Source organism: Pleurodeles waltl, chromosome 3_1, assembly GCF_031143425.1.
Source record: "Pleurodeles waltl isolate 20211129_DDA chromosome 3_1, aPleWal1.hap1.20221129, whole genome shotgun sequence".
NCBI classification, from domain to species: Eukaryota; Metazoa; Chordata; class Amphibia; order Caudata; family Salamandridae; genus Pleurodeles; species Pleurodeles waltl.
Window position 1 is genome coordinate 796272833 of NC_090440.1, and position 21349 is coordinate 796294181.

Consider the following 21349-nt stretch of genomic DNA (forward strand, 5'->3'; position numbering starts at 1 on the left):
GCAGTTTGGTACAGCCATCATTTTATTGGATGATTTTAGGTCCAAAGCTGAAGGTCCTTAAGGTTCTGAAGAAGGGGGCCATGGCATCAAGGAAGATCACCAGGACCTCTTGTTGAATATTCCTTTGTTTCCAGAAGAGATGCATGATGGTCCGAAAACAGTTGGCTGAAGAACTGCCCGGTAGAAAGCCAACCTGACTCGTGTATCAGTAGTGGCAGAAACCTTCTCAACCTGGTGGCCAAGACCTTCACCAATATCTTTATGTCCATGTTAATACGCGAAACTGATATACAGCTAGAGCACAACTGTGGATTTCTATTCGGTTTCAATATTAAGAAAATAAGTGTCTTTTCGAAGTTAGAACACAAGCCATCAGGATATCTTCAGTGTAGACCCTGTGTAACAATAATATCACTACAAAGGCAGTTGTTTTTATAAAACTCAAGAGGAAGGCCATCTTCTCCAGGAGCATTATTTGTGGATATTGCCTTGATGGTTTCACAGATTTCTTCCTCCATATTGTCATCTTCCGGGCAACTGGAATGCCTCTAATAAGGTGGTATCTTGAGAAACTCTGTTTCCAGAGTTTGATGAATATTGAGAGGAGTGGTAGTCTTTAAACTCAATATTTTGGGGATGTACAGCCAGTGCTTCTGTGGAAGTTCCTATTGTCTGAATTACACTGTAAACCATGGTAGGTCTCCATTGAAACACTAATAATGGACCGTCTTCGCCCCTTGTTCATAGATCTTTTGTTTGAGTCTTGTCAAGTGCCATTCCGCTTTTGATGCAAAAATAGATTTTAGTTCAAATTTTGCCTTTCTTATCTGCTAGCAAGTAAGTCAGATGTCAGTCATTTGTGGTACTGCTTCATCAGGGTAGTTACATCAGATTCCAAATAATAATCTGGAATAGTCAAGTGCAGCTACAATTCTGTTAACATAGAGAACAACTGAGATTTGTCCGTATTCAGGTACATACCAATCCAGTCACCAAGTGACAGCTTTGTAGGGACAGTTTGGCAAATACAAAGGTCAGTTTTGTCATCTTAAGAACCCACACAGATACATTTTATGGATGCGCATGGCTACCCCACATTTTCTGTAAGAGGTCCAGGAAGCTACGATAAATTTACCTATCTAGTCTCTACATGGATTAGCAGCTTCCAGGGGTGACAAGTGGGTTTCTTGTAGCTAGACAATGTGAGGCTTTTTCAAAGCCAAGTATGCAAGGACTTTGTTACTTCTGAAATTATTAGTCATACTATTCACATACACGGAGAAGATTTACAAATCCATTATTATCGTAGGAACAAACAGAAATGTAAGTCTATATCTGCTCCAATGGATGCCCTTCTGTTCCCGTTGGCAAACGCTATATGCGCTCCTTTCGATAAATCAGGGATATTAGGTACTATGCCTTTGTTGCAGAAGTCATTAGCATTCTTATATGGGTGGTTGAGATTTACCATGAGCTGTTCTGCCGGTTTCTTGGGCATCACACTTGCGGAGCATTTGGGAGTATCGTGAAGAGCCATCTGAAGATAAGGCCATTCTTTTTCTTAAAATAATGGTTCCACCTGAATAGTTCAGTCTCCTGATAAAGATGGGGCAGGTCTAGTAGTCATTGATGACACCTCCAAAGTGGACAAGAAGACTTCAAACACCTCCGGGTCAACAAATTCTCAGTGCATCTGTCTGTGATGAAAACAATTGTAACTGGCTCAGGGAGGCCAAACTTGATGTCACAATTTTTCACAATGGGCCTTGGAGCAAAGAATTTCCTCCTAATAAGGTTACGATCTCTGGAACAAAATCAGCTGCAATTAATATTTTACAGTTTTTGTACTGCAAGATGTCTTTCCTTTTCGTAGCTTTGTAACTTGGCAAGCATTTTGTGCCTTAATAGGTGATCACAGGACTCAAAGCACTGGACAACAGTGACCCCAGTATATGAGTAGAACTGAATTTTACCAGTGGTTAAAAGTCAATGTGTAGTAGAGTTAGGAGAAAGGACAAAGGGAAGGATATCATATGGTCTCTTTTTTTAGGATGGCCAAAGATTAGTATGCAATCCACCTAATGCCAGTCTTTAAGACTGCTTACATTGCAGATATCATTGCTACAGTCAGGCAACTCTTGCCATCTGCATTCTAAATCATTTAGGCATTCATCTGCTTGTTCTATTTTCCGTTTCATGTTGGTTAATTAAGTCTGAATAAGCTTAATGTCTTTATTGGTGTCTGCCAATGATTTTTCAATTGCCAACTTTGAGGATTTAATGCCCTTTAATTCAGTCAGCAGAGTGTCAAAAGTGACAGAGCCATGGTAGGGGTAATTTGTTTTGCACTGGTTTTAGTTGTATTTCTCTTTGACACCAAGGATAAAAGCTGGCAAGCGGGTTTAGTTTTTGACATGGGGCATAACAAGACAGTCCTCCTGCCATCCATAAACAATAACGGAATCACAAAGTATGTGTTACAGGTTTGCCAAGTCATAGATTTTCTGCCCATAAAGGATGCATGGTTAAAGCGCTGGAGGAGTGAAATTATAAAAAGGTGGTAATGTCAAATTCAATCTCAATGCAAGACTTCAAACTAAGGAGTTACTATTGTACCTAAGGTGATGCTGTTCACTTCAAGGTAAATAATAGAAGAGGGCAACCCACTATACCCTTGTGGGCTTGGGTACTGAAATACAAACAGGTAGGAGTGCCAACAAGGGATATTATTCTTAAAGTGTTCTGAGAATTAGAACTATTTAGTGTTGCATGTTACTGGATAGCTCAAGAAAGAGAAAAAAAATCATGACTGCAGGACTCCTTTACAAACAAATATATTCAGAAAAGAAACTGTGACATCAAACTATGAATTAGATAAACCAAAACAACATATATATGAATGTTGCAAGCATATAAACAGTGTTTATTCACGTTGTAGTTCATTTGACAGACAGCTGTAAACATACTAAATACCCACTTCCAAAGATGTCTGCGGCTATCTTTCAAGTCCACAAAAACAATGCATGTTCAGACAGACGCCGACTTTATGCCTGATTAGAATTACACGCATCACATCAAATGAGCGCGGATTAATTCCTACGGAAGCGTCTAAGTGTTTAAAGTGTCCATGACAGAACCCAGGTTTCTTCGATGATATGTGCTCTGAATTGCTTGAGTGGAGCACAGGGTTTTTTTGTTTGCATTTCAAACTGCTTTGGTCCTGAGGATGATTTCCTGGATGAAAAAGTTTTGAGACCAAAACATCAACTCATCTTGCTGTCTGAATACTCTGGAACATAAATGTATTTATAATTCTTAGAACACTATGACAATTAGATCCCTTGTTGGCTCACTTCAATATGGCAGCTGTTTTTTCAGAAACTGTATTTTAGTGACAACAAGTGTTGTAGGCGTGTTGTTGATGGGTTACAGTTGACGATGAGCATAATATGTGGTAAAGTATGCCCAGTCAGTCTTAATTTTTTAAGTCTGCTTAGGACATTCACCTTTTCTGCGTGGCCAGCCTGGATTTCTTGTCTTTTGCTAAACACTATGGGCCAGATGTATCAAAGGTTTTTATCCATTCAATGTCTATAGGAAAATGTGTTCATACATATGGCCCTATATTTTTTCTGGCTTTATAACTCTGTGTGGCTTTCCCCCTTCTAACCAGTGGTAAAGTGTGTGTGCTCCCCTTTTAAATACTGTTGAATTGGCATATTTCTAATTGCTTTTTTAGAAAACCCTGCTTTTATTCTATCTGTGTTTATTGGGGGTAGAGTGGCTACTTCAATCTGGATTTTGGTATTAGATGTAAGAGGGCACTAGGATTACTATAGTACACTTCCAACACACACCTATAATACTCAAAGTCTAGGGATAGTGTAGTTGAAGACGATTGACATCTTGAAAATGCCAAAATGGGTAGGGTTGGCCCCGGGAACTTTTACCCCACTGATTAAGGAGTCAAACCCACCCACTATCTTATCCCAGGCATAAATGTTGCATCTCCACGAAACCACTTCAGAACATTGGTAGACCTGAGGAAGAACAGAAAAATACATAATCTGCTGTCTGTGACATGAGAGGAGCCCTGAAGGGCTCACATTGTTCCCCCTTGCACCCAGGACCAAGAAGTGGACGCCAAGCAACATTGGCAACTGGACCTAGACTGTACCCTGCTGTTGACCTTTGCCTGACACACTACACGTCTCTAAATGCCTCCCTAAAGGGCCTGGGGACTGTAGAAGCATGCTCCTGAGGTGAATTGGGACTTAAAAGAGCAAGTCAGAAGGTAAAATCTTTTACAAGACAAAGCTGGCTACTCTAGCTGGCCTGTGCTCAATTGCAATCAATATCAAATTTGGTTTGGGATTTTTATCGTTTTCCATTTTGACTTTGTTATTGTCATAATATTACATAAATGCTTTACATGTTGCCATAAGTTAAGCCTGTCTGCTGTGTGCCATAGCTACCAGTGGGTTATGTTGAGGTTAATTTAACAACTTTATGGGTTCACCATGACAAGCATTCTGGTTATTCCTTAAAGTGGGAAGTCATCCACCACAAATATTAATCCAATTCCTTACTGTTTGCAACCTGGCAGTGGGCAGATGGACAGTTTGTTGCCAGGAGGCGGCTTACCGCAATCCTCACAATCGGATCTGGCAGCACAGGCACCTCCTAGTTGCAGTTTGTGCCTTTGACAGGTAGGTTAGTGAGGGATATTCTTTTGTAATCCACCCCTCAGTACAGAGTTTGAGTTAGGTGTAGAAGGAGTGACCTTGCCTTCTTGTGCGGTGTAGGCTGCTCTCTAAGGTCCATACTCCAGGCTCAGTGGTATCTTTCCTCTCCCTTTCGGCCAGTGGCAGATATTACTCTACCTCACTGTCGATGCAGTAGTGGAAACCAATTATTTATCTGGGGTTTGATGTCAGGCAGCACATCCTTTCTCATCCATATCGTTCCTACTTGGCAAGGAGGCTCAGAGCTTTAACTGGAGTGGCCATCTTCATCATGGCCAAACTTCACCTCCCCTGCAATCTAACATTAAGATAATGAGCCAGACAGATTCACAAATACATTTAGACTATGCATGCACATAAAAATGTTCTATGAATGTAAAACTACTTTTAACATTCAGAAAAGATGGTCTGACACTAATAAAAAAAAATAGTACTATCATGAAATGTTTTCGTGTGACTAAATGTATTCATGGGTAGAAAATGGACATTTCTAGGTTTTAGCACACTCACACAAATCCGTATTTTTTTTTTTTTACAGGAATTGCATTTTCAGATCCCTTCCCACATTGGAAATGGTCAGAGGTTTACATTTCTCATTTACAAGACCAAATGTCTTTCTATATCATTCTTCTGTTTGGAACTTGTTATCCACCAATCTTTAAGTAATACATAATCCTATTTTTTTAAGGATGATGTTGAAAATATGCTCAGTCTCTCAGCTGTAACTCCCTGTGGCGGTCCTCTTTTCACTGTATCATTTATAGTGCCAAGAGGCCCTTAAGATGTTAGGGAGTGCCATCAAGTTTTGAGGTATAGGGACAGGTATTTCTCAATTCAGAAAAACATTTTCCCTGTGAAAAAATAACTAGCACATCTTTGCTTGCTTTAGTATTACATGTGTATTTGCACCTGTATATATGTTCATGCAAAAATGGAATTAACACAAACATTTCAGGACTTCTACATGGAATGTTGTGAGAGTCCCAACTGCCCATGTGTAGCACTGGAAATCTTTTTGTATTCCTAAAATCTGTTCTAATGGTAGGAGGAACCTTATGGCACTATATTTATACTGTTTTGGTGAATGAGGCTCTGTATGTTCCAACTGTTTATTGACTCTTGAGATTCCAATCCTGACCTCTCCAACATGCCTCCTTTTCACAATTCATTGCTGTAATTTGTTTTTATCATTACAGAGGTTAAATGGGTTTAAAGCCACACTGTTAAGGATGTCAACATCATGGGGACACATCTAATTTGAGTTTAGAATACCTCCCTCACCCCTTTGCCCTTTGTTTTTTCTCCTAGAGACAGAAAACATAAAATTCCTACCATGAAATGTCTAATTATCCAAATCTAGTAGTATCCATAACACACCCAGCTATTTTTATTCAGATTTACAAACATCTAATCAGAAGCTATTTATCTTCTTGACCCTACTGAAAGTCATGTGCCAAGTCTTGCTGATGGAATTCCTAGGGGTTATGTCACATGCTCCGTGGCACTAATATTATGACTTATAGGTCCACTAATAAATATATTTATATAATTACTTTAATGTGAACAGAATTATATTCTTGTCTTCAGGCATTTGTACAAATTGTTTGCCATTGTGCATTAGTGGCAGATCCTCTTCACAAACATCCTGCTCTTTGTCTGCTGTCAAAGGGGGATGCTCACTTGGCTCTGAACACCCTTCTTTGGGACCATTCCCAAATCTACAGCTTGAGAACTTCTAAGCTGGTCTCGCCATAAAGTTATCCATAACATTTTAAACCCCTTCCTATGAGACAATAATATTATCAGAATGAACATTAAAATACATTTTTGAGAAACCAGATGCAATTGGCAGAGTCCTTCATAATTATGATTATGGTTTATCAAAATCCATGGAGGCAGGACACCTGTTAAAAAAAGAAAATCCCTGCCAAAGTTACTTAGATGATCCCCAAAATCATATACAACCAGAAAATCATACTTAACAAATGATGCGTTGCCAATCTGGGCACCCTGGATTGCTCCTGCAGAAGGTTGGGGCATAAACTATGTAAATTAAGCTTGGAGAAACAGACTTAAAGGCAGGCAGGAACAAAATGAAGAATGTTGTGCTTAAAGTAAAACAAGCATCCTACTCAGGACTGCTAGATACGCCACAACATCAGACTGAGAAGGCACTTAAAGAAGTTAAGATCACAACAGCTGTTATATTCAACCCAAGACAAATTGTGATGATATTCAGCATGTTTGATAAAAAAAAAAAATCTCCTCTACATTAGATAAAATTTGACTCACCCTTATTTGTGTAAAACCAAAGCTATGGATTGAGGACCTTGCCTAAATTAACCTTGTTTTACCAAGGGAAGAATCACAATATTTTAAAGAAAATAACAGTTCACCTCTGCTTGGTTACCATTGGGCCCCTGCCCAGCAGACGTTTGATAGGTCTGCTCTACCTTAGTCAACATTTTTATCCTTTTCAAAGACTTAGTATCCCAATTATTCAAGACAGCCTATTACTCTAATCGGCAGATGCTTGCAATTAGAAGGCCTCTGTTAAAACAAATCAAAGCTAGACCCAAAAAACCTTTCATATTCTGGACACATTTCCACCCTTTCAAATCTGGCAAAGGAGTTTGAAATGTTATTTATCCCTAACCTAGAGACCCAGAAGATCTTTGACGTATGCCACTTAAGGTTTCCACCAGCTGGCAAGTCCAAGTTAGCATCACACGAGATTTCAGAACAACTATTTTCATGCAAGGAAGAAGGAAAACAAGAAATATTGGTACTGTTTTATGAGTCATTCACAAGTGGATCACAGGACATGGTACAAGAGGGAAGGCTGCGCTTGAGCTGATCTTTCTGTTGTTTGATGGATAGGTGCCATCACTTCAAGCTATCTGTTTTGGATCCAAGATATACCCTATAGTACTCTAATCCACCATGCCCTGAAATCTTTACATCTACATGTAAAAGCTAGATTAGGTACTTGTAAGCATGTAGGGATTTTTTGTGAGTGTACACCGAAAAAAGTAGTGTTTTGTGAAGGAATGTGAAGAGGGAAGGATAAGAGTTGCAACATAATACTCTACATGAGGTGCACAGCTACTATACATATTTACATACACATATGGATAAAGGAAACATTTGTGTTTCTCAGTGAATTAAAACAGCACATCATCATGGTAGACCCACCACTGGATTACCCTTACTTTTCCAAGAATACTGGGATTGTGGGTTCTAACCATGAGCAAAAACAACAAAATAGTAAAGATACGTAGGGAGGGGCTGGGGTCATAGTTCTGAGTAATTCCTCTTTCAAATACAAGATTACACGTAGCTATGTATCCACTTCTTACGGTATTCTGGGATCAACTTTTCTGTTTTTTGAGTGATAGATTGAACAAAACCCTTATCATTAATGCTTGCACTATTTTATGTTAAAAGGGAGTTATTCTTTTTTGTTACAGAATGTAAGTTTATTTTACCTCTATTTCCACAGCTCTTTGATTCGTATTACAGCATTGGACGTCATTAAGACATTCCATGTTTAGAATACTGGAAGTGTAAAATGAACTGGGTTGGAAATTTTGAATGTCTAGGCAAAAAGGAATAACCAAACAGACAAATTTCGTGAGATATGGCATAACTCAGAACTGTCCTTTCATGATAACACATTCACTTTATTTTAAATTTAAGACAAGCTTGCACAGATTCAGTATGTGTAAGTAAGTGCATCTTTATCATTGTATTTGTTATTTCATGAACTAATCTCCTTTTCTTGATGTAGAAGTTCAAGTCATTTGGATGAATTGATGGTCTATGTATTTGTTTAACTATACGTATGGACAGTGGTGGCTAGTGGCAAATTATATGGGGGGGGGGAAGAGGTTGAATATTTAATGCACTGACAGGCATTGATTAAAAAAAACAAAAAAAACAAACAGTAGTGCCCTTAGGCTCAATGTCAAAGCTCTCAATCGAGGTCCATTCTAAACAGTGTTTATAACAGGACATGATTGAGAGCTCTGGAGTTGAGGCTAAAGGCGCTGCACGTTTTTCACAGTTCCTATCAGTGAGTTAAATCAACTTAAAATAAAAAAAATAAAAAAGATTTACTTATCCACTGCCTCCTGCTCGGTGCGCCTCTTGGTCTCGGCAGTTGGTAGTTCGAGCGCAGGCTCGCACGACCTCATCCAATTCCCCTCTAGCAATCCAGTCGCTGCTCAGGAAGCATGAGAGAAGCACCAAGATTGTCTGGAGCTTGTTGGTTTGATTGTCCTTCAAGCACACTGGGGTCTGTGCTTGTTCTCCACCCAGCTTTGTCTAAGACAGCTCAGGTTGGAGTGTTTAAAGTGCACATGTGAGGTTCGCCGTCGCAAGACAGCTGGCCACAATGACATGCGCACTTTAGACTGAAGTGAACATGGTCCCCTCTGCTCTATGCTGCTGACCATGCCCGCATTCTTGGCTGCCAGCATGAATAATAAAATGGTAATAAATGTTTTATTACCATTTTATTTGTCATGTTTCCTGCACTCGAAGTGCAGGGGCAACACTCCTCTGCCCTCAAGGAGGCATCGCTGCAGCGTAGAGGACTCTTACTGTAATTTTGCATGCCCTTTTCATTACTACCTGTTAGATATTGGGTTACTAGTTGACTGGGGTGTGAGCGCTGGTCAAGCAGCAACAACAATCCTAGTCAGAGTAAGGCACAAGCAAACCCCATCCTGGTCGCTTGGCACAGAGCAGTCAGGCTTAACTAAGAGGCCAAGAGTAAAACAGTGAAAACACCACACAAAAGATCCCACACCAGGTTAGAAAAATAGAGCAACATTTAATAAATAAAACAAGACCAAATGACAAAATTCTGAGGTCTGTAAAAGAGTGACTTGGTATTGTTTCTTAAATTTCACTTTCATTGTATTTCTCTAGTTAGTGGTTAAAGTGCACCTACGTCTTTGGTATTTATATTAGTGTTATAGGTTGGAAATTAAATAAACAAACAGGTACAATCTAAATGTTACCTCACACTGTTCAGTTGTATGTGCCATGAATTCCATCATGGTTGAAAATGCTGCATCAAGTCTTTTGCGCTCAGCCTGCAAAAAAAAAATGTAAAAAGCTATGCCATTGTAATGAAAAGAAAAGAAATACAGGAATTATTTGATTATTTGTTTGATGTATTTAAAATGTTGCAAGCACATATGTAATGTTACTAACATAACAGCCCTGTGAAGGCAACCAATGACTTCACTGTTCCTATAGCGACTGCGACCACAGAACTTGCTGCTTTGTAGGGCTCTTTCTAGCAGGAATTAAATATAAGCCAATTTAACGGTTCTCAATTTACAGACCTCAGAACATTGAAAGATTGGAACCCATTACCAGGATCCATACCACTAACTGCTGACGGTCAAGCAAAGCTATAAATAGCGAATGCTTATGTCATTACGCTACCTTCAATAAAAGTTCTGTACCCTTACCACTAAAAACATTAAACTACAAGCAGGCTACTTTGTGTAAGGATAGTTCCAAGTCTGTGAAATTAACTGACATTCTATTAAAAAGACAAAGCAGTATAGGATTCTGTCGTTAATAAAAATGTGGTATTTATTATTTAAGGTATGGCGGCATAAACCAACCACAATTGTGCAGAAACAGTGTCAAAATATTATATAAATATCTTTGCTTAAGAATCTCTGTACTCAATAATGTGCTTTCAACTGTTTTATGGAGTTTTGAATGTACAATAGACCAGAAATAATGGCTTTTGTCAAAGAAATACGGAAGCAGCAAAGAGACTAGAATGAAAACAATGAACAGAGGTGAAGATGTGACTGATGCATAGCAAGATGGCAGTGGCTGGAAGTGATCTATAGCCAAGGAAGCATCAGACAAAATCTCCAACAATGTCATCACCTTAGAAAGGTGCCTGAGTCACTGGATGTCACAGTCCCATAACATATCTGGCTGTGTTTGTTGTTCTACGGTCAATGCCTTCAGTCTTATTTGTTTAAATTATCTGTTACTCTTAACTCCTGTAACATGAACCAATTTTAATTGTTCCCAGTAATGGATGTATTAGCTACCGTAATTTCTACCTTTTCTATACAGTAGCTTAGACAAGTGAAGCTGGCATTTTAAATAGACAAGCACTCATCAGATGAGAGTCCACCCACAATGCTGAGTGCCTAACAATGTTAAAACACATAGTGGAATGAACTGCACAACTAGTCAGTAGAAAGAGGCACACGCTTCAATCTCATAATGTGCGGCATGCTATGGGGAGAATTGGTTTTTATACCACATAATTCTGGGTATTAAACCGTGGGCACATCACACATTTTGCAATGTCATGATAGTTACTTGTACTAAACTCTGTGTATCTACTTAGGAGATTTACTGTTAATACATCTCATTTTTCTTCTAACGAGACCTGATTATGCATTCTGATTTGGTAGTACACTGAAAACGGTGATTTCGCCACAATACGAGACAGGATCATGTGTCTCGTTTCTACTTCAATTGTCTTCGATGGGGTAAATAGAACTTCGTTCACACATTAGTTTCTAGCATACTAAATAGATGGGCTAATCTTTCTGTTTTTCTAATCGGTAGAATCATAGTATTCAAAAGGGCCTGCTGCCAAAATAGTCATATTTTTCAAGCCCTTCATATTCATTTGTTGATAAACTACAGATAGTACTTTTGGGGCATATTGTATACAGACCTGCCAACTCAAAAGATGCAACTGTGTGACACACAATATCGACTCCCTTCCCAAAGTCACCCAGTGAGGTGCTGATATCACACAGAGGCAGGGAAAACGAGCTAAAACCACTGTATACAGTAGTTTTCAGCTCATTGTTGGAGGCTTTGAACTGCTGACATCTGTTAATGGATGTGAAAACACCCTGGATATTGAAGACAGCCTTAAGAAGCTTATTGTTTTTTTTATTTTTTTATTTTTTTTAAAGAGTGGGTTTGGGGGTGGAGTGGGGACACAAGTGCCTCTTAGGTGCTTCTAAACATGAGGGCTAGCCCCTCTCATGGTGTGATTTCTTATTTAGTAGGCAGATCTGTGTATACATGTATCTGCAGACATAAGAAAACCTGCAGATTACTGAGGAAATTAAGGCTTCCAAAGTAGGAAGTTGGAGGGAGCATCTGGAAAGTTCACATGGAGCAAACTACATGTGAGACAGACATATGGCAGCAAACGTTCACAATGTTACTCACCAATTCACAGACTAGACTTATGTCAATGTAATGCTTACCATATAGAGGCTGTGTTCAAAATAGAACAAAAATAAAACTTCAAATATTTAGGATTAAACTTTTAATAGGCTTCAATAAATAACAAAAATCTTGGAAGAAAACCTGCTTGTTACGAAGCTTAAGGTTACAAATCATCATAACCAAGATTCAATTATCATTTTTTTTAAAGTTGACTTTTCAAGAGGATTCAAAATTGTAAACACCTGAATAAAGTAAAAAGAATCAAAGACTCAGCTTGCACAAGAGATGAATATTTGATGTCACTAAATGTACCTCAGTTGTAATCTATATGAAACTATGTATCACCTTTTAAAATACTTGTTAAAAATTAGGACTTTAAAGACTTACTTCTGCCTCCTCCAATGGTATGTTCTCATCTTCATTGTTATACAGTCCGCGGTCCTGTGCTCTAAACTTCTGCATATTACATTCATCTGGCCAATTGACCTTTCGTCTCTTCGCACGTTTAAGGACATCAAGGCTAAGCTTAGCTGATCTCTCCAAGGACTGCTCCATACATATGCCTCTGCTTGTCATTTCCTCATGGTCTGTTGGGAACATACAATGTGTTACAAAGAAGGGAAAAGACACTGTGTTTTTGTAGAACTGCTACTGCAAACAGAAGTTTTACGACCAACATTTTAGGAATCGTTATTGAAACTTTGCTTGACCTGGTGACTGGAAGTTTGTGATTTCCCATGCCCTATCTAGTTTGAACAGGCACTGCTGCCTTGTGGCTTTATTCTCAGTGGCACTTTTGAAGCAGGCCTTATGTCAAAGGCAGGCCTTTCTTTGGAACAGTAGAACCCTTAGTGGGCCTTGCTGTTAAAATATAATGCTTTCCGTAAAACAAGATGAAGCTAGAAAAAAGCCAGATTGCTTGAGACGCAAAGCTATAAACCAATGGAAACTTGAGCAAATATGATGTATAAGTGGGTGTTCTCTGCATAGCCCTACAGTAGATTAAGCAGGTGCCTTCTCCACATGGCTGTGCTCACTGATGCAATGCAGACGGTTCTGCTGGTCTGGTTGCCAAAAAGCCAGCCCTGACTGCTGAATGGGAGTGCCCTTTACTAAACAATGTACATTTAATGAACTCACTAGCAAAGGATCCTGTTCTTCATGGAACAATGGAAGCCTGAATAGGTATTACTGCTGAAGTGAGTGTTTGACACTAGCAAAGTTATATAAAAATGTTATGCTACCAAGCGGCTGATTTGTTCCCAGTTTAATCAACAATATTCCCACATCATTCTTTGCACAGAGCTATTGAAAGTCCTGAAGAAAGGACAGAATATCAGAGACGAGTGGGGAAGCCAAAACATTATGAAGGAGGATGTAAGAAAGTGGGAAGGGGGCACTTGCTGTGCTTTCATGGTGGCCGTTTGCACAGGGCTTATGCACCTACAGACTATTTCAAAGCGCAACAGTGAACTGAAAGGAAATGAGGGGGATGGAATGTTTCTTGAAAGCTGACGGTAAGAATGCCAGAGAGAGGATGGTAAAAAGGAACCAGTGTGACTGAAGACTTAGGGAGTATAATGGGAGGAAAATTCAAGTGACACAGCAATACTCTTTCTACTTTTGTATGTTTTGCCTATTCCTTCCTCTGGACCCCCCCCCCTCAAAAAATGTTTGCCCTGCTTGCGAGGCTCATTGTTGGCTACAGCTTTACATATACACCAACTATGTGCTATTTAGTTCACACAAATGTACAGTATAACAATATTTTATTATTATTAGGTAATGTATTTCGAGTTCATATGTTATTTTGTCAAGAAGTGTTACATTTAGAGAAAAGCACAGTACATCTAGATAAATATGCAGGGGGGGATTCACACTCTTCTATTCTCACCTTACTTGGTTATTTTTCCCCAAAATAAGGATGAAAAATATTATATGTGTGATCGCAAACCACTCAGTGGGTGAGAGAGGAGAGTCACACATTCCAGCAAGAACATCTACATCTGCAATCTGCCAAGGCCAAGATGCGGTCAATTTTCATGTTATTTACATGTTGTGCTTTCAGATTAATAACCATAATTTTTCCATTTCCAATTACAGTTTCACATATGTTTTGATCTAAAAAAAGGATTTAATATTTATTAAAGCCTTTAAGAAATATGACAGTGTGGATTTCGTGTGTGTGTGTGTACATCTTCTGGGGAAAAGAGGACCCATAACCCACGAGAATCACAAACGTATCCCTGACAGTCTCTGACAGGATCTAATTGTTGTCAAATATCCAATATATGCAGATAAGTTGTAGGGTACAGCTTGTCCATTCATTCTCAAGGTGGTAAGTTAGCTCATACCTGTGTTTATGTAAGGGCCAAGGAAGTCCCACTGACCATGGTTAGACGATAATCCATGAAAATGTACCATGTGATAAACTAATGGGCTGGTTAGCCGAGTACCATTAGGGGCCACACACAATCGCTCACCAGTTATTACTAGTGCAAAGAAGTCAGTGGTGATACTGGTTGTCTCCCTCAGTTCAGCTAAGAGGCCTCCATTCTGCTGGAGGATGTGTTAACACGGCTAAGCTATTAAAGAAATTCCAGGTAATTTGATTGAGTTTTGAATCATAACCTGAATCTCTGTTAAAATGGTGGATGGACTATACAAATAAGAGCAAATGTTAGAGGTCCGCTGATACATTTGACTGCACGGGGGTTCCCTGGCACACGGGGCTAATTAATTTCAGTGTCACCGTGAGTCCAACATATCCTTTTTGAAATATTTTATGCACAGGTAGAGTTTCAATCTGTTGTTGTCATTTTGCTACAGAAAAGGTGCCAGTAATGTGTGCACACTACGTATCATAAGTGTCAGGAAATTGCTAATAACCATTAAGAACATCGATTATGGGTTGATGGGGGATTATTAACACATGAACAGAAGCTCAGTCAAGTAGGTTCCTGTCAGGATCTACCGGGAAAATATTGACAGGTTACACACCATATCCACACTTATAATATGTGACTGCAGTTCAAGAATGACCGCTACATAGACAGTTAGTGACTCTCTATAGGTGATTTAATACTTATTACAGACTAATTTTGGGACTGCAGTAGTTGCACAGGGACCTCCTATGCAAACAATTAGTCCACATACTACAAAGGCAGATATGGCCAAGGTGCCCGCCAAACAAGACAAAATTCAGTTTTGAATTGCTCTTAAAACTAATCACTTGGCGCAGACTATCCTCATCCAAAAGCGCAAGATAAAATATAGAAAACTATGTGTCTCTCTTTGAGGATGGTACCAACAGTAAAGGACAGTGCTGTTTTTGCTAGCATATATACCAAAGCACTGTTACCAAGTGTTCTGTATTCAATATGAAATGACCATAGAGACACTACAGCAGCTGATTTAGGCATGAAGTTAATGGGTAACTTTGATGCAGTTAATTTGAAAGTTTGGTAATGCAGCTTGACAAGTATTATGTCATCTTGATGTGGCTCCTTTTAACAACTGTAAATGAAAATACTGAAAATGATTACAGAAACTTACATATCCATGGGCTAGGATACATTAAGTATTTGTCCTGTAAAGCTGCACCTCACGTCTATGATGGAGGTAAAGGGGACAGTGAGGGAGAAGCCACTTGATGCTATGAAAAAGCAGAAGACTTGAGAGAAAAAAAGGGCAGAGATGTCTGAACCATTTTAACTGTTGCAAATGCTCCAATTGGGCATTGTTACTGTTACAGTGCTTCTTCTTATGTACTAATCCCCTTTCAGGAGTTGGTAAAGTACTTCTGACTCCTAAAATGAGGTCACAAAATGGATAACAACTTGGTACCTGGAAGGGGCTTGTGGTAGGCGTCTGTTCCAAATACCAAATTGATATTAAATTTATCAATCTTTTGCAACTGCAATTTGGTCACAAAGCATTGATAGGTTACCGACAACTCAATGGCGGTGGTAATGCATTTGCAAAATAAAATTCCTATTTGAATGTCAAAAAATAAAATGTTTAAGAAGAGGCAGTGGTCCATGGAAAAACAAGCAACTCAAAAACATGCCAAAAAAAACCTTAAACATTTTCTTTTTGAAAGCAGTCCTACTTCCTTCAAGGCAAAGAACTCCATATTTTAAAAACGTTCACGTTATTGAAAGCCAATCACAAACATAGCAGTCTGTTGACCACACGAAACCTCAATCTCTGTGGCCGTCATTTGTAGTGAATCACAATTTGCGACCTACCTCATTAATATTCATGAGAAATGTTGGATTGCATTCAAGATACACATTTTTAAAGAACCAACTTATTAGTAGATAGTTTCTTTAAAATCTTTACTGACTGTAATGTGCGACCAGTATTTTGTAACCAGATAGTCCTACAGCTAGCCCAAAGTCTGGCCCAGGCTCTTGACTCCACAACAGAAGATTTTCAGATGGAATAGTTATAATTTAACAGAACATGAAAAAATTTAAAAGCCTGATTGGCATCAGTATATTCATAGCTATTTTCCAATTCTTCTGAGTGATGGGTGTAGCAAATGCTTAGAAAAAGAGCAGCCGAAGTTAGAAAGATCAAAAGGGGCAAACAAGAGATGCTGAGTATAGTATACAGAAGGAAGAGAAATGTTCAGATGCAAAAGTTCATTATAAGAACAAGAAAGTGGCTGGTCTGGCAGAAAGGAGACGCCTCAGAAAAGGAGGGTACTTTGCGTAACGGAAATAAGCAGTAGCAACAATTGGTTTTAGTCACGGCTCGCTGTGCTCACAAGGGGAGGGGGCGGGTGTGGCGCGCGGGGGTGAGGAGTAAACATTTCATAAAAAATGAAGAAAAAAAAAAAAAAATGTACCTGTTCTGCTGCCGCGCCACTCCTCTTTCTCTCGTCGCTCCAGGCTCCCAGCCTGCCCTGCGGCCAATCCTGACACTGCTCGGAGCAGCGTTGGGACTGGCTGGGACTACCCAGCCAGGGCGCTCCCAGGCAGACTGGGAACCTGTGTCTGCACTCTCCAGCCCGGCAACTCAGTGCCTGGCTGGAGAGAGCACACTGTGCAGGGGTGTTCGGCAAGCCCGAGACAGCCAGCCAAACACACAGACACACGGAGGGAAGGGCACAGTGATCTCCCTTTGTCCAGGTCACCCCACAAGGCCCCACCCTTTTCACAACAAAAGGATAATAAATATAGTTTATTATCTTTTTCGTTGTAAAAGGTTTGCAGCTTCTGCTGCTGGCAAGGGCGACACTCCTCCGTCCTAACAGAGGAGCCGCTGCTGATTAGTTTTAAGCTTGTTGACCAGGTCTTCTCAAAAACAGTGAGCACAATTCGAAAACTAATGAATATGAGGCTTTGTTTATGTCATCACATGATGATTTAAGATATGGTAGCCCATATTATTTCTCTTGTTGCCACCCATCCCAGTGGTGGAATGTAAATTAAGTCAAAGCTTAAAGTGAGCACAGTAGCTCAGAGAAGTACTGGTTAGCAATGAACTTTCAATGAGAGAATTATTTATTTGTTTTTTATCTTAAACAAAGGTACTCTTATCGCTTTGGATATTTAGGCCCTGATTTGCCTTTGTAATTTGCTTTTATATTCCTAGTTGGACTCCAGGTTAACCGCATGATCTCTTCATGATCCAAGTCTGTAAGGAGAAATGTGCAAGCTGCCTGGTGTTCACTGTGTTTGGATTCGGGGGTGATTAAATACTCTGGCCACATTTGGCATTTTGATATTAGAGGTGGAATCTGGTTCTGAAGGTGCTATGAGGGCACTACATTCTAGTTGTAAATTCTTCTACTGTATCACTCTTCCTTCACTGTTGGAGAATTGGGGATACACCTACGGAGATGAACAGGAAAAACTCATGGCAGAGGAAACAGTCTTTCAAACCTGTCACAGTTGCTGTGAACCATAACGTGAACATTTAATTAGGCTGTTTTTGTGATACCTGTTATATGTCTTGCAATATATTTTGGACTTTTTTAAGTTTCACTTGCACTGTGCTTGTGAAATCTATTGTTAATATAGATCTTAAAAGGGGCTTATGTTCCATTGCCTTCCTTTCCTTTGGTTCCTGTGCTTGCCAATTACTTTTTCTCTGTTTCTATTGGCTGTAGCATACTATTTACTGTTCCTCCTCATTGTGTTTGCTATTATCAGTGTCCCGAGGCCCAAGTACTATTTACATGTGCTTTTGCGGAACTCCTGCCCCAAACGCTCTCAGCCCACAGCTGTAAATCTTGTTCAACATCTTTTATTTAATGACCCTCAGGCCTCGAAGAATCATAAAAATGTATCTAGACCTGCAGGTAGAGTAGCTTGAATAATCTACTCGACCTAACTGTAATGTACTTGACCCGGAAACAGGTTTCAAATTGTGTGATCCTAGGCAAATATTGTATTTTGCAGTCACCTTTTTCTTCATTCTCACATATGAATGCACCTTCAAATATGTGAGTTCAGCATTTCTGCTGTACAAAAAATCCTCTTTTGTTAAATACACCAAACGTTTGCTCCATGCTCCATGTATAATAAATCTAGCCCACATATAGGGTAAACATGAGCCATGCATGACTTGCTTCTTAGTTTACTAATATCTTTGCCATCAGGGCAGGAGTGTTTTTCAGTTTATGTTTAAACACTCACTTTTAATAAACATATTACTAAAGCATGGTATGGTAGCGAACTGTCATTTACAGACAGTAAATTTCGAAGAAATGTCCAAAAACCTTCCCACTAACTTGCAGCCTTACTGATAAAACTACATAATGTATTAACAATAATCTGTGAAAATTGGGTTTCAGAAAACATTTATCATTTGCACATCACCAAGAAAAGTGTTCTGACATTTTTTCATCCTATTAAAATATTTTTTAATCACACAGAAGTACAAAAAAGGGTCTTTCACAGCTACTGAAATATATTTTGAAATGTTTGTAAAGTTTACTTAGTTATATAAATGTTGTGTGTTAGGAAAAAGCTGATACCAAATGCCTTTTACTTCACATAGGTAAGACAGTTCACCTTACGAAATCCTAGAACTCTGCAATGACAAGGAAAGGTATTTGCATTGCAAGACAAGCTGACTTTTGACCTCTGTCTCTGAACACAGAGTAAATGTGACAAGAATAAGATTTAAAGGCATCTTAATTGCTAATTCAGTTTCTGACTGAACAGAACAACTGTTCTTTGTCCACTTGCCATAAGGGTCCAGCGGAATCTAAAAATAGCTTGACCTCATAAAATAAAACTGGCCAGAGTAGATTTTTCAAGCCCTGAACCTGTGTCAGCACGCATTTCAAGCATGCGTGTAAGCTGCATGAGGTATTTTTGTTTCTCCAACACCTTTTAACAATGTTTTCATTTTGTTTGTCCAGCATATTTTATTTGATTGCATTGAGTCAGCACACATTTCATGACTGCTTGTTTATTTGAGGCTTTCGAGACAGCCAAAGCTGTTTTACTGCTAATTCTTTGAGCTCTGACCGTTCTGTGAACACATTCCACTGCCGAGAGTCACCCGACCTGTGCTTGCTTCATATTTATGTCACCTCCTGCAGACCGTCCCTCTGCAGTATTGTCTTTATGTGATCTTTCAATGTATGCCCCCAGCTGTCCCGACCACTGGACGGACTGCAGCACCAGCATGCGCTTGTGATTTAAGTGAGACCCAGATCAGGAAGGCAATTTACCTGACACTGCTTTGTTAATTGCGAGATGGTGATGTTATTGACAAGCTCATTTGCCTTGGAGGCCTTGTCTTGACATCTTTGTTGAAGAATGAAAGGTAAGGAAAAGCTAGTATCTTCTATTCACATGCCTGTCCCCTCGCCATTAGATTTTTGTAGAGATTGGTGTAATACACAATGCTGTCTGTCACACAATCCGCATGAACGGGTCATTTGCTGTAAACATGTGTTTTCGCTGAACTGCCCTCAGAGGAGTAAATTAAAACCTGCGAACTGTATAATAAGAACACTATTTTATGCGGCATATACAGACAGTATTGTGGCATGTAAGTGCTGTAAAGTAACAGGTGCTTTTCTGCATACTTCTGTGTTTTCTCCAGCTGCCTGCATATTACTGCTTGAAAGGTTCCAACAATATCGCTCTGGCACAGATTAGCACTGCATATTGGCGCTAGGCAAAAACACACATTATGGACATAACTGCATAAAAACTCTCCTATTCAGAGGCCCGGGCTGATTATCATTTTGAAAACTTGCTTTGCAGCTGAAAATGAGAGTTTCAGAATTGGTAAATTTGCATTTCCTAAAAATCGAAATTTCGGGTTTAGATTATGATGACTTTGGTTGTGTTCATTGTAGGAGACACAAGAGAGGGAATACACGCTGAGAAAGAAACAGTAATGCATTCCTTGGGATGGGGTGATGGTTAACTGAAAACTCAGTGCCCCTTAGCTCCCAGCTCACCTCGGTCCACTGCAGGCGTTCTCCTCCCCCATGCTGAACTCACACGTATGCAGATGCACATCTCTGATAATCTCTCGCACAAGGCAGGAGCCACATTATTTTACCACCTCAGCTGGATGCAGCTCACCAACATGCATAGGCTTTGTCTACTAAAGCGCTGTTAAGCTAGCTCAGTGAGGTAGTTATATGCATCCATCTAGGTGATCTGGCAGTTATCAGTGCAATACATATCTGTATTGTTACTGTGAACTGCATCAAAAGGAAATGTTTGTTTTGTTACCACTAGTTACAGCACAATATATTGGCTTTCTCAATAAACAAGTAATAACACTTTTATAGCGTTTCAGTAATTTATATTGCACAACTGCTCAACAAGCTAAACCTAACAACAACAAAAATATTAATCACATATGCGAAACCTAATGTATTTACCAATGCGTGTTACTTTTGCAAACTTAACATGTAGAATCATCCTACTTAAAAATTCCATTGTTGCAGAGAATATATTCCACAACTCCAGGGTGGTCTTAATTTCGTGATATCTCTTGCCAAATGTCTTTATTCTTAATGCCTGTTTCATCTTAATTCACTAATGCTAACAGTCTGCCACGGTACAGTGTGAATTTTCTAATATGTTTATTAATGATTTTCATATTAAAAATGTGTAATGAACTAACGTGCACAACGAAAAACTTCTGAAATGTCTGTTTTTCTGTTCTTGGCTAAGCAAAACTATATTCCGACACTGTGGTTATTTTCCATGATTCAAAGTTTTCATAATAAGTGTGTTCGAAGCTTGTGTAGACGTACCCGCAGCTACCCCTAGCGGGTTGCAGCGTTATGTCTTACAAGGTTGTGTATTAAAGGAGCATTGCATAAGTTGAAATGTCCTATTGTTTGAAAATGTTACTAATATCTGGTCTTT

The 21349-nt window shown here is 39.3% G+C and overlaps 1 protein-coding gene across 3 annotated transcripts in view; it reads right to left on the minus strand.

Annotated features, from left to right (window-relative positions):
• AKIP1 (A-kinase interacting protein 1) overlaps positions 1-21349 on the minus strand; it is a 70075-nt gene that overhangs the window by 30635 nt on the left and 18091 nt on the right. For 2 of the 3 annotated variants that reach the window (XM_069223656.1, XM_069223655.1), the window contains exons 2-3: positions 12375-12574; positions 9773-9847 (exon numbers count right to left, since the gene is read on the minus strand). In XM_069223656.1, the coding sequence (XP_069079757.1) occupies positions 9773-9847; positions 12375-12563 (264 nt within the window). In that variant the 5' untranslated portion in view covers positions 12564-12574. The remainder of the gene's footprint in view (positions 1-9772; positions 9848-12374; positions 12575-21349) is intronic. The other variant, XM_069223657.1, reaches the window with a different exon arrangement.